Here is a 14,853-nt window from a genome sequence, read left to right as displayed (position 1 = left end):
GCCGGTGCCAGCGGTGCAGCGCACTTGTCGGCGCCAGCCCTCCACGCAGGCGCAGCCAGACCCCAAGCGTCTGAGCAACAAAGGGGCTGCGGTACGCAGGCGCGCTCTGGCTGCTGGGTAGGAGCCTGCAGAGGTCCGGTAGTGAGCGTTTTTCACCTAGCTCTGTGGTAGAACCCGCAGTGGTTCAGAAAAGCTCCAAACTGAGGCGAAAGCTGGGAAACCTGCCAGTGCCTTTGCCATCACTCAGGCAGAAAAGGCTATTCGAAGATAGCCTGAATTCAGGAAGGCCTGACATAATTGGAAATCAAAAAAGGAGAGATTCCAGGGCACATCTTAGCCCCTACTCTAGGAAGTACAAAGAACTGTTACCAATGAAGGAGCTAAGGTTGCTAAAACAAATAATAAACCCATCTATTTGTCTAGCCAAGATAGAGTTTTCCCAATTGTTATACATACCATAAGAGGTACTAGTTTATCAGTCAAATATTTGAGGGACAAACTCCTCTCTCGTTTCACTGTGAAAATGCAATCCCACACCTTATACAAGATAGGCGGTCAAGAAATATTTGTTGACAAGGTTATAGGTTATTACTTAAAGTCTTAGATAGGTAACTGAATCCCAGAAGGCCGAACTAGTTTTCCTTTCATCCATACTTGCAGGTTTACATAAGGAAAATGTGGGACAAACGTGGGTGGCTACACGCAGGAGGAGGGCCGTGAAGGTCAAATTGATCACTGTCTTAAAGTCAATCATGGGTGGGGTATTGCTGGTTCAGGGGAGTCCTTATTGCTTAAGGGGGTAATTTCAGTTCCCATCAGGTTATGCTTTGCCTTCAGGATCTTTCGCCTGAGTTAAGAGATAAGCTGGAAAGAATTTATCAATTAGAAAGTTTGAGGTCAAAATAGAGATAGTTGAAGTCCTCTTTCCAATGAAGATTCTAGAAAACGGTGGCCTACGTTATATTTTTTAAAGTAGCTGAAAAAGGGGCACCTGGGTAGCTTGGTGGGTTGAGCGTTGGACTCTTGGTTTCAGCTCAGGTCGTGATCTCAGGGTTGTGGGATAGAGCCCTGCATTGGGCTCCGAGCTCAGCAGGAATCTGCTTGGGATTCTTTCCCCCTTTCTATCCCCCTCTGCTCCTCCCCCTGCTTGTGTGCTCTCTCTCTAAAATAAAAATAAATAAATTATATATATATATATATATTTTAAAGTAGCTGAGGGGTCCCCGAGTGGCTTAGTCAGTTAAATATTTGCTTTGGGCTCAGGTCATGATCCCAGGATCCTGGGATCGAGTCCCACATGGGGGGGGGGGTCCCTGCTCAGCGGGGAGCCTGCTTCTCCCTCTCCCTCTGCCCCTCCTACTGCTTGTGCTCTCTCTCTTGCTCACTCTCTCTCTAATAAATAAATCTTTTTAAAAATAAAAATTAAATTTAAAAAGTAGCTGAAAAACACTTTTGAATCACTTTACCACCACAGTAAGTCTATTTCTTGATCTAATATCAAAATATCCAGAGAAATGGTAAAGCCTTTATAGAAGAAAAAGAACTAAGTATAAAAATTCCCAAATATAACCACACTTTTTAAATTAAAACATTTTAAGGAAACCCATGAGTAGAAAAATGTTGCCTTGTTAGGCCTTAAGGAAAGTATCTGTTTAGGGCTGTCAAATTATATCCCATGTGTCAGCTGGTGTGCATGGTTCTGCTTCCCTTTACCAAAAGCTCCCCTGATAGCCACTGTTTTCTAAATTCAGTGACTACTATTTATAATGGGAATAAAAACATGTATATGATAAATATTACCTGGGAAAAAAATCTATGTAACTAAGAATATTTAAACTTCAAAAATAGAGGTACCTGTGGCTTAGTAGATAGAGCTCTGAAGTTAGAACTCATAGATACAGCTATTCCATTTACAAACTGAGTGACTTTGGGCATATTACTTAGTTTAAGCCTCAGTTTCTATATCTGTAAAATGAGGATAACAGTATCTAACCTCACAGGGGCATTTTGAGGATCTAATGAAGTAAAATGAAAGCATTAAAAGTATCACCAACAAATTTGGAAAAGTATACATAATTATCAAAATAAGTAACCAAGAAGGACCACATATACCTTATTGGAGGTCCAAGAAAATTGAAACCACTGCAAAAACAGGCAAGCAATGATTATAGAAAAGCATTTTTTTTTAATTACACCAATATGACCAGAGTTGTCTTCGAGGATGAAGGAGTCAAATTTATAAGAGCCACCAAAGTTAATATGACATTATTTAAACCAGGAATGGAATTTAGTACAATCATCATAGGGAGAAAAAATGTTAAAAAAGAAAGTGTATCAGAGATCGCTGGCCTGTTCCACTGTAAAGAAAAAACTGATGTCTGCAGAGGTTAAGTACTTTGCCCAAATCTACATAGCTAGTAGCTGGTGTTATAACAAGGTCACCAATTTTAAGTCAGTTCAAGGGATTGGTTGGAGAAGATAGTATTGATCTTCTGAAAAATAAAAGATTAATTAATGATTCGTTAGGTTGTCATTTAAATCCCATCTACAACTGCATTGCCCAAATCATGAGTGCTCTAGATAGCAGATGCAACTGCGTAGGAATATATAACACTGGGGTCAGAGATAATTACCCAAGACTTCTGAAGGAATTAATAAATTAAATTGAGATATTATTCAAAATAAGAAAACTGGTGCTGATTGGATTAATGGACTGCCATCAGGATTCCTAACTATGACAATGGGAATCTGATATCAGGCTAGAGCATGGCTCAACTTTCTGTAGGGCAATTTAGCAATATGTGTCAAAATGCAAAATGTATATATCCCTTACCCCATCAATTCAAAATCTAACCATTTATTCTGCAAAGAAAAGTTCACAACTATTAATAAAAGGCATACGCATGTGGGGCACCTGGGTGACTCAGTTAGTCAAGCATCTGACTTTGGCTCAGGTCATGATTTCAGGGTCCTGGGATCCAGCTCCATGTCAGGCTTTGTGCTCAGGGGGGAGTCTGCCTGTCCCACTCCCTTGACTCCTCCCCCCTACTCATGCTCACTCTCTTTCTCTCAAATAAATAAAATCTTTTAAAAAATCCAGAAAAAAGGAAAAAGACATATGTAAGCATCATGGTGTTCCATCATTGTAGGAACCCTAAATTGGAAAGAACCCAAATATCAAATAATAAAAAACAGATTGTGTAAATGATATGGGAAAATGATGTGGCCATTAATAACAGACTTTTATTTATTGACAGGAAAAATGTCTACCACATGTTGTTGAATGAAAAAATGTACATTACAAGTGTATTCTTGTATTCTATGATTGCAATTATGTAAAATTGAATACATATCTTCATGTACATATATGCATACAGATATCTAGTAGGATATTCACTAAAATGTTCTAAGTGGTTGGCAGAGTACTGGCAAAGCAGTGGAATCTCAAGTAACTTACTCTTATCTTTAAAAAAATTCTTTTTAAAAGGTTTATTTGAGAGAGAGAGAAAGAGCACACACACTCTCGAATGAGGTGGGGGAGGGGCAGAGGGAGAGGGAGAAAGTGAATCCCAATTGGACTCCACACTGAGTGCAGAGCCCTACTTGGTGCTCAATCCCAGGACCCTGAGATCATAACCTGACTCAAAACCAAGAATCGGCCACTTGACAGACTGCACCACCCAGGTGCCTTCTTCCCCAAAATTACAGATATAGTTAACTATATATTCGTTTTACAAAAACAACAAAGGTATGTTCATAAACAAAACCAATGTTTTAAATGGGATTATAAACTAGGTACTCTTACATTTATATTGAGAAAACAGCTAGGATAAAATCAAAGATAAAAATTACTGGAAATTCAAGTATATAACTTTGGAGAAAGGAAGTAATAATCAACTGTTTTAAGACAGTCCTCTAAGACTGGAATAAAAGGGAACCATAGCATATAATTTACTCTTTAGAAATTTGTCTTATATCCATTTGAATAGAAAAACCGGGTGGCTCAGTTGGTTAAGTGACTGCCTTCGGCTCAGGTCATCATCTCAAGGTCCTGGGATGGAGCCCCAAGTCAGACTCCCTGCTCAGCGGGAGTCTGTTTCTCCCTCTCCCTCTGCCTCTCCTCCCTGCTTGTGCTCTCTCTCAAATAAATAAAAAATAAATAAATAAAAATAAATAAACAAAATCTTAAAAAAAAAGAAAGAAAGAAAGAAAGAAAGAAAGAAACGATTTTTAGGGGCAACTGGGTGGCTCAGTTAGTTGAGCTTCTAACTCTTGGTTGATCTGAGATCAAGCTCTACATGGAGTCCCGAAACGGGCTCTGCACTTAGTGGGGAGTCTGCTTGAAGATTCTCTCCCTCTGCCCCTCCTGCCATGTACACACTCTCTCTCAAATAAATAAAGAAATCTTAAAAAAAAAAGAAAAGAAAATGATTTTTATTGCTATACCTATGGGCAGGACTATTTTTATTTATTTTTATTTTTTATTTTTATTATTTTTTTAAGATTTTATTTATTTATTTGACAGAGAGAGAGACAGCCAGCGAGAGAGGGAACACAAGCAGGGGGAGTGGGAGAGGAAGAAGCAGGCCCCCAGTGGAGGAGCCTGATGTGGGGCTTGATTCCAGAACGCCGGGATCACGCCCTGAGCCAAAGGCAGATGCTCAACGACTGCGCCACCCAGGCGCCCCCAGGACTATTTTTAGCATGGAAAGATTTGGGGGAAAATAGTTACGTTGTATTTAGAATGTAATAGGATCTGAGGTCAGTTACAAACAAAGAATGGTAACTATGCTTTCTATTTATAAGAGTTTGTAAAGGACTTCAGTTAACACAACTTTAAGAGTTTGAACCACGGTTATCTTTCGAGGTAGATAAGGGAATTATTATCCTCATTTTACAAGATCAACAAACTAAAGCTTTATATGGTATCCAATGTTTGGAGATGCAGTAAACTACTTCTCAAAACACCAACCCAGTGAGCTGCTGTGCCTACTTAGGCCAATAAACATAATTCAGAGTATAAATTAAACATAAACTATTAGCTTTGTTCACAATTGTGCAGCATTCCAAAAACTGAGTGCAGATCTATTTGCCACATCTTAGGACAGGCACAAAGTTGTAGGAGACAGAAAGGAGAGGGAAATGGCCAAAGGATTTGAGAGGGTGTTGTATCTGAAGCATAAACAAACTAACAAAAATTAAATCAGGTTTAAAAGACCATAGAAAGGTACAAGAGGAAAGGTACAAATCAAGTCTACAACACTGCTACACATCATGGCCATGGTGCTTACCATAGGGTTTTGCATGTACTAGACACTGTTTACCTGATTATAAAAGGTAGGACTAAAACTAACCAAAATGTTTTCACCATCTCCAAAACTGTTAGAATTATGGGACACCATTAAAATGTAAATTCAAGATAAAATGTAATTATTATCAAGAATTTATGTGCCCTCTCTTAGGGGCTTTATATATACTCTTTTACTCTTCACAAATACCCTTTGTGATAAATAGTAATTATCATTACCATTTTATTATTAATTTATTTATTTATGTAATCATTACTATTTTAGAGAAAACAACACTCTAAGAATTAAGTAAATTGTCCAGGTTTTTCTTCTCTTTCTTTCTTTCTTTCTTTCTTTCTTTCTTTCTTTCTTTTTCTTTTCTTTCTTTCTTTCTTTCGAGAGAGTGGGAGTGGGTGCGGGCAGAGGGAGAGAATCCTTAAGCAGACTCCCTGATGAGTGCAGAGCCTGACATGGGGCTGCATCCATCTGACCCACGAGATCATGACCTGAGCTGAAACCAAGAGTCGGATGCTCGACTGGGCTACCCAGGCGCCCCTTGTCCAGGTTTCTTAAGCGGTAGAATCTTTTTCTTTTTGGCTTCAATCTACTATAGCACTATTTTTTACAGGAGAAAATCTGGAACAAGAGATGGTATAATATAAAGATGCAATACAGTTTAGAGAGAATCAACATTCATAGTCTTAAAAGAAACTAAAATGTTTTGTAGGTATCATGCCCACTTTTTCTGACATTAAAAACTCCCCCATTATGTCTTTTTTTTTTTTTTAAGATTTTATTCATTTGATATGGAGAGAGCATGAACGAGCGCAGGGGGAGGGGCAGAGGGAGTCCAATGCTGAGCAGGGAGTCCAATGCAGGACTCAATCCCAGGACCCCAAGATCATGACCTGAGCTGAAGGCAGATGCTTAACTGACTGAGCCACCCAAGCACCCCAAAAACTCAGCATTAACAAGTCTTAAGACCAGAGTCAAATATTCAGTTGGAGAAACTGACATGCAGTTTCAATCTTATATTTTTTAAGAAGGCAGGACATAGGAAGAGTACAGCTTTGAAATCAGAGTCCTTGATTTAAATTCTGGCTTTGCTACTCCCTATGTGACCTTGGACAAATTATTTAACCACTTCAAACTTTAATTTCTTGATCTGTAAAATAGATTTATCTTGCAATGTTTTGAGGATTAGAGGCAATGTATGCAAAATGGTTAGTAAAATACCTAACAAGTGGACATTCAGGAAATGGCTATTATTATTCTGTGGCATTCAGTAAAGAGTAGCTATTGTTATTTTTGTGAATCAGGCTTTCCTAGTCCCATTTTTCTCATTTTCTTTGTTTTACTGTTCCTTGGAAGTTTTTTGTTTGTTTTTCAACTACGATACAGATTCCCTGTTTAAGTAGTATAGGGAACCTATCTAAACCAACAAGTGGGGACACCTGGGTAGCGCAGTCGTTAGGTGTCTGCCTTCAGCTCAGGGCGTGATCTGTCTCTCTCTGTCAAATAAATAAATAAAAAATCTTAAAAAAAAAAACAACCCAACAAGTGAAGCCATTAAAAAAAATCAGGGGGCGCCTGGGTGGCACAGCGGTTAAGCGTCTGCCTTTGGCTCAGGGCGTGATCCCGGCGTTATGGGATCGAGCCCCACATCAGGCTCCTCCGCTATGAGCCTGCTTCTTCCTCTCCCACTCCCCCTGCTTGTGTTCCCTCTCTCGCCCGCTGTCTCTATCTCTGTCAAATAAATAAATAAAATCTTTAAAAAAAAATCAGAATAACAATTTACATGACAGAAAGATTAATCATATTAGTCCTTTAAATAATAAGCACTCCTTGAATAAGATATTATTTACTTCCTAAAATTCTTTTTTTTTTTTTTTTAAGATTTTTATATTTGACAGAGACAGGCAGCGAAGAGAGGGAACACAAGCAGGGGGGGTGGGAGAGGAAGAAGCAGGCTCCTAACGGAGAAGCCTGATGTGGAGCTCGATCCCAGAATGCTGGGATCATGCCCTGAGCCGAAGGCAGACGCTTAACGACTGCGCCACCCAGGCGCCCCTACTTCCTAAAATTCTATACAACTTTTCATAGACACAGCAGACTTACCAGGAGATCAAAGGATATCCTGTGAAGTCCCTTCTGACCTAGTGATTCTTTAAAAAAAATCATTTTGAATCATCCATTTATATCTCAATAAAAAAAAAGAAACATCTGCTAAGCGAAGGACAATGCAAGTGCTGCTACAGAAAAAATATAATTTCTTTAAAATCATCACTTTGGAAATTTGCTGGATAAGGTTTATATCACTAATGTGAAAGGCAGTAAGCAATACAAATTGCATAGTCCACATTTCTCTAATGCAACAGTCTATAAACCAATTTATGGATAAAAACATGAAGAAGTTCTGCAATTGTCTTTTAAGCAGGCTGTAAATACAAATAGCATAAAAATTTTATATTTAAAAACTACAGAAATCCAAATTCGGGTGGCTTCTGTAATCAAAAATAAGGAAAATCATGAATTTAAGCAGGAATGTAAAATTTTTCCATCTAAGAATGACATCAAAAAAGAAACAAAGAAAAAAAAAGACACAAGTTTGCTCTTTTGACACCTTATTTGTTCTTACAAACTACTTTGTTACAGTTCCTTTAACCTACAAATTTATGCAACCTGTTGCTCAAGTCTCATAGGCTATTGAAAAAAACAAAACAAGGGTGCCTGGGTGGCTCACTTGGTTAAGCATCTGACTCTTGGTTTCAGCTCAGGTGATCTCAAGTCATGAGATCAAGCCCCATGTCAGGTACTACACTCAGTGGGGAGTCTGCTTCTCTCCCTCTCTGGCTCCCTCTGCCCCTCCCCCCCCTCCCTAAAATAAATAAATCCTTAAAAAAACAAACAACTATTAATACATGTCCTACAGAGCAATCTAGCTGTATTTTCCAAATGTAGTGCACTATTTAATAAAACCAACCAAAAAACATGCTCAGTACAAAAGCAATCGTGATTGTTAAAACTGATATACAAGGAATGAAAAATTAAAAGGATGAAAAATAAGGATGAGATGCAAGAAGAATGTAAGTTAATTTCCAGAGCTGGAGTCCCACACTGAGTGCAGAGATTACTTAAAAATAGAGTCTTAAAAAAAAGTTTAAAAAAAAGTTTTAGTTCAGATAGCATTCATTTAAAATATATCTCTCAAATTATTCCTGGACTCTCATCAGTCCAGGAATAAAATAGTAAGAACAAAACAGTCTAACTTAAGTACCAGAATTGCGAGACAAAAAATAGGGCTTTTTTTGCAATCAAGTCCTCATACCATTACCAGATAACCTACTGGATCATCTTATTTTGAAGATAATTTCAGGAGTGGCATTTTAAGGAAAAATCCCAGCTAAAACATCATTTTAACCAAAACAAAATTTTGGCTCAACGTGATTATGTAACATTCAGTTATGATAGAAACATGTTTTATTATCAACAGTGAAACAGAAACAAAAGAAAATGGAGGTATCAACCAGGTATTTTATGTCCTTTTCTAGAAGAACCAATGTTTATTAGCAAGCTGTAGGCCCATTTACAATAAATATCAATAATATCATGAAACAGCGGGACTACTGTCCCAATACTGAATTCCTGTAACCAAAGCACATTCTGAATTCAAGAAAACACAGCACACACATACCAAAACAAAAACAAAAACAAACCTCCCCCCTCCCAGCCCCATAAACACCAAAACCAAACACCAGCTTTAAGATTGAACTGGCTGTAGAACACTCATTGTGTTACTGCTTTAAGAACTCCGCGGAGCACCTTGTAACTCATTAACTGCACGTTCTCCTTAGGAGGGAAACAAGGTCCTCTCTCAGTCACATATGCATAAGGAAATCTCAAAACCCAGAGCCCATCTGGTGGGAGAGTGATTTCTTGTTTTTCTGGGTAGAATACTGGACACGGTGGTGGGCCTGGCTGAACCTGAAAAATAAAGGTAATGTACTTATTTTTACATTTTTCAATAAGAAACACCGGAAAGATAAATGCCTAAACAAACAACAGGTTCAAAGACCATATAAGATTAAGGAGGTAATGGGTACACTGCTAACTCTAATCATATTCAATATTACATTATTTAGTCTCAAATATTATCCTACTTTTCCACAGAATTTTAACTTGAAGTTCTGCCTTTGAACTAAACAATGTGAGTTGATAGTGTGAACTGATTAACACACTCACGATTTATTTTTCAAGAACTAGAATATTAGGTAAAAAAGGTATTTAAAATTTAGACCTGTTTAATGAAATAATTACTTTGATATTATCCTGCACTTAAAACCAATCAAAACAAGCATCAGCACTTTGTGTTTTAGGATGGAAAAGGTCGTATTTCTTACCTGGGGCATTAGTATTATCTGCAAAGGAGCATCGGGAACTACAACAAAAAGCCTCATAAGTTGAGCGTAATGTGGTTTAAGCCCTCTACCCTGAGATGATGACAGAATATATAAGGGCATATCACTATTCAAGGCTTTTAAAGCGGACTCCTTTGGCCCACTTCCCATTACTTTCATTACTTTGTCAGGTCCTGAGCACATAAACCTCCGACCTCTAGAGTCTTCATATTCAAACCCCACAAAAGCTCGAGCTATGTCATCTCTCCGTCTTCCTCTTCCCATTACAACTGCACTTCTTTTTCCAGGAATAGCTTTATTCGGAGCAGGCCAAGAATTTGTGTCTAAATCTCCTTCATCTTCGGCTCTAGTCCTGATGACAATGTCCCAAGGCATGAGATAGTTTGTTCCTGGAATGAAGCCCTGTTGGTCTAAACCTGTATGAAAATTATAAGACTTAGCTGGGCCTAGTTTAACCAATGACCAGCTGGAGAATTTGGGTAGGAGACCTTTAGGGCAATTTGAATGTAGCATGCCTGGGAGATACTCAACTGTGGATGCCTGTCTATCAACCAGGTTTGGTCTCTTCTCAGTTTTTACTTCACCTTGACCATGAACTTCTGGATTATCTCCTCCTGCTTGTGGATCAGCTGGATAGGTACCTAAACTATCTGTGGATTGGCCTAAACTCAAAGCTAAACTCAGGCTTGTGCTCTCTCCTTGGGTTTGAGGTTCTTTTTCTTTAAGTTTATCAGCATCTGCATCTGGAGGGGCAGGAGAAGATTCATTTTTGGCAGGAGCAGGATCTGGAGTACTTGGTTCAAATACTGGGAAATTGATATGATCCAATTTTCCACAACATTTTTCTTCCAGAAGCTATAGAAGAAGAAACAGAATAAAATAAACAACCTTGTGAACTTTTCATTTAAAATAACATACTCTGGGTGCCTGGGTGGCTCAGTCAGTTAAGCAGCTGCCTTCGGCTCAGGTCATGAGCCTGGGGTCCTAGGATGGAGACCCACTTCAGGCTCCCTGCTCAGTGGGGAGCCCGCTTCTCCCTCTCCCTGCCCCTTGCTAGTGCTCTCTCGCTATCTCTCTCTCTCAAATAAATAAAATCTTTAAAAAAATAAGTAAATTAAATAAAAATAAAAAATAAAATAACACTCTTCACTCTAAAAAACAAGATAAACAATTAATGGGTAAGCAAATAAACACATATAAAGAACTTTCCCTTGTCTACAGATCACACTCCAGTCACATTTACTTTTCTATATACTTTGCTTCTGAAAAATACGTATTTTTACTTAAATGGTAGTTAACCAAAAAAAGGGGGGGGGAGGGAAAAAAAGGAGAAAAAATTTAGAGTCTACCTGATAAAAGTCATAGTTAGCTGCCTTGATATCAAAGGGATCATCTCGAGGTGCCTGTTTCCTTCCACAGTTACAGGCACCAGTAGATCGAGCTCGGCTATTGTGATACAGCACAGGAGGATTTCTATCTGCCTCTGGTTTTTCTCCTGGAAAACATAACACTCACTATTAATTCCACACACACAATGCAGAGTCAAATTTGTTTTCCATTCTATAGCATCTAACCCCAAAATTTCTCCAAATAGTACTTTGGAAAGGAGAAGGAAAAAAACCCCACCAAAAACACAAAACCTTGACTAAATACACACAGCGAAAAAGCAACTGAAAATACATAAAATGACATATAGTTTCAATCTAAAGTCTCAGGTTTTCTAAGACAATTTTATCATCATCATGGTGACCTTACATCTCATTGTATTCTTTTTAGTTGAAAAAAAAACTCCAAGATAAAAATGTTAATATGAAATTTTTGAGAATTTATAACAGTTCTCATTTACTAATTCCCTATGGTTCATCCTTTAAATACAAGAAAATAATTAGTAGGCACAGCTGTTGTTTTCTTTTTACAGCAGGACAGAAAACTTAAATTTGATGCAACTAAATTTCTGTAGGGCTTTTTAAAAAATATCAATACATAGTGAACAGCCGCTCTCTTAAAACAAGAATAGAGAGGTGACTGGCTGGTTCACTCAGTAGAGTACGCAACTCTTGATCTCAGGGTTGCGAGTTTGAGCCCCACATTGGGCAAAGAGATTACTTAAAATAATAATAATAATAATAAAACAAAAATAAAAACACAGCTCAGTTCTGAATTCAAAATGCTGAGATATTTAGCTACCTGATTTAGGTAATGAGTGAAATTTATGTACACAGTGTTGATCAGTTAAACTCCTCTCCTCACAGAGCTGATGGCCATTGCTCCAAAACTTGTAGCAGTCCTCGTGTAACTGCATGGCATATTTGTGAAAGGCTGGACCCCTAGCATGTTGACTGTACACTCGAAGAGCCTGAGCAAGCTGATTCTTATGGACAGTCATTGTGTAATTATGAGGCAAATTTGACTGATAGGCACTATGGGCCATGGGTAAAGCTTTTTGGCACCGGTTTTCTGAGAATTTGGTGTCAATATCCAAAAACCCTTCCAAGACTTTAATACTGCTTAAAATCTTAGATGTTAGCTCCCCAGTGGGAGACCCTAGGTCCTCCTCTTTCCCATCAATAGCTACTTCATATAGTTTTGAAGCTGCTGAGATCCACTTCTGGTAAGTGGGAAGTTCAAAATGGGAAGGCTGTGGGTTCCTGCCCACACTGTCATCAAAACCTTTCTTGCTTAGGACTAGCTCCACATGCTGCCATAGAAATTCCCGAAGAGTGAAATCCACTAGCTGTCCCGAAGAACTGGAACTGCTGCTGTCAATGTGGAAAGAAAGCTGCTGTCGGCTATGTTGCCTCATCACCTGGTATCGCCTGGGCCCAGAAAGGGGTGCAGGCACCAGCAAAGATTCTGGGTCCTTCACAGTACAATGACTCCTAAGTTGGTCCAGCAACATGCCTACTGGGTCCTCCTCTTGACTTCCCGGAACTATGTACACAAAAGCTTGGTTGGCAGGCACAGTAAAGAGGCAGTTGATACTCTGATTAGTCAAGACACGACTCTTCCTAAAGATTCTATAGATCTGGTCCTCCAGGGCATGCTGCAGTCTTCTTTTGGGAGAATGCTTCTTGGGCTTGTCTGGATGAGCTGGGTCTTGGCTCCGAGGGGGTTCCACCTTGAGGGCTCCATTGAGTTGAAAGAGGAAAAGGAGTCTAGGTGGGCAAGGTCGGCAGTTTAGCTTCCAGTCTTTGCCAACTGGACAATCCTTAATGGCTGTTTTGAGGAGGGGCAGTACTTTCTGTCTCAGTCCATCCAAGGCTCTGAATACTCGATCATAAGTGATATCAAAGGAACAAGTGGGATGGACCAGAAGCAGGATGTGACAGACGGAGAAAAGGTAAAGTAGACTGAGACACTGCAGCTTCTCTTGATGCTTCCAGAACTCGTGCGCTTCTGCATGAGGTAAAGAGAGGCCACCTCCGGCTTCCCCGCTCTGAAGGGCACGACAAGCCCGCAGAAGCTGCGAATTGTCACAGATGGAAGTGAGAAGAAGATAAAGAACTTTGCTTTCCTGATTGTAATAGGCCTGCAGAAGGCTGTAGTCCTGGGAGCCCGGCTCAGTTCGGTTACCTTCAGCGGCAGCTACACCTCCCCGAATCGAATCCCCCGTCCCAGCCCCAGCGTCTCCGGCTCCACCAGCCTCCCCGACGGCTCCAGGCTCGGTCCTGATTCCCGGCCCTGTGTCCCCAGGATCTTGGTGGCGAAAGAGGGGAAAGACCTGTCGGTCGCAAACCGTGTTCACAAGTGAGAACTTCTCGGAATTCAGTCGCAGAGCCGTCTTGCCGAAGATTCCCACCACGCAGATCTCATCCTCTCGCCAAGGTGGCTCGGGTCCACCAGCCACGCTCCCTCCGCCCTCTGTAGGGGATCCCTCCGGACTTTCAGGGCCGGTCCAGGATGAAGCTCCCATTAGAAGCTCTCGCAAGCTGACAGGACCCGCCATGGTGCTGAGACTTCTCTTTCCGGTCCTCCCTGAAAACCCAACCGGCTTTCGTCCACTTTCGAAATCCCTCCTCCGCTTCTTCAGTTCCTGCTTTCCTCTCACTTTAGGTTCCGCCTCCCGCTCCTCCTAGTTTTTCGCCATGTCCCTAATGCTACGCCGCAGCTTGTTTAAGATTTGCCTTAACGCCAGACTGTACGAATTGAGAGATTAAAAAGACAATTGGAAACAGATAGTTTGTAGTCCAAATAATACAAAAACACTGCAAAAGAAGTTGGTCAAGTGACTCTTGCAAAAATAGAAAAGTGGTTCCGTTTAAACTAGAAACTTGCTATGGAAGGGGTAGTCTGCAGGTCCAAGTGGAAGCTAGTTAGAAATGCAATCTCAGGCCCTAACCCAGACCTACTAAGTCAGTACATGCATTTCAACTAAATCCTAATGATTTGTACACACTCTACAGTCTGAGAAACACAGCTCTAGAGATACCTGGCAAAGCAAGGTAGGTGAACAGATTTCCTTTCTTCTGCACTATTCCTAAAGAAATTTAATTCACTCACATCAGTGTAAAAGAAAGCCAGTGGTTTGGAAAGGTTTATGGAGTACAGGCTCTAAAAAAATTAATTTCTCTTTCTCAGAAGAATATATACCAAATGTTAAAATGTATATTAAAATGTTTAAAACATATTAGAATTTGTTCACTTTTATTTCTTTATTCCTCCCCCCCCTTTTTTTGCTAGACTTTTATTTTAAAACAGTTTTAGGTTCATAGCAAAATTGAGCAGAAAGTTCCACTGTAACCTCTGCCCCCACACAAGCACCCCCCCATCAACATCTGGCTCCAGAATGGTACCTATCTTATAATCTATGAACCTACATTGGGTGACACATTGTTATTACCCCCAAATTGATAGTTTTATTCTTGGTGTTGTACGTTCTGTGGGTTTGGACAAATGTATAAAGACATGTATTCACTATTACAGTGTTGTATATAATAGTTTCACTGCCCCCAAAATCCTCTATGTGCCACATATTCATTCTTCCTTTCTCCAGCCCCTAGCCACCACTGATGTTTTTACTATCTCCATAGTTTTGCTTTTTCCACAGTGTCATGTAGTTGTACTTATTCAGTACCTAGTCTTTTCAGATTGGATTCCTCACTTAGTAATGTGCATTTAAGTTTCCTCTATGTCTTTTCATGCTTTGA

General features: G+C 39.7%; 1 protein-coding gene across 1 annotated transcript; it reads right to left on the bottom strand.

The window, feature by feature from the left end:
* Positions 1-8,821: 8,821 nt before the first annotated feature.
* Positions 8,822-13,714, bottom strand: SMG8 (SMG8 nonsense mediated mRNA decay factor). The gene is made up of 4 exons (XM_026517466.4): positions 11,894-13,714; positions 11,056-11,201; positions 9,689-10,561; positions 8,822-9,272 (listed from the first exon to the last, which is right to left on the bottom strand). Exons 1-4 carry the CDS (start codon positions 13,650-13,652, stop codon positions 9,075-9,077), a joined length of 2,976 nt encoding a protein of 991 aa, XP_026373251.1. The 5' UTR covers positions 13,653-13,714; the 3' UTR covers positions 8,822-9,074.
* Positions 13,715-14,853: the final 1,139 nt, after the last annotated feature.

This window comes from Ursus arctos, unplaced genomic scaffold (assembly GCF_023065955.2).
Source record: "Ursus arctos isolate Adak ecotype North America unplaced genomic scaffold, UrsArc2.0 scaffold_24, whole genome shotgun sequence".
Lineage (NCBI taxonomy): Eukaryota > Metazoa > Chordata > Mammalia > Carnivora > Ursidae > Ursus > Ursus arctos.
This window is presented reverse-complemented; position numbering and strand designations above follow the sequence as displayed.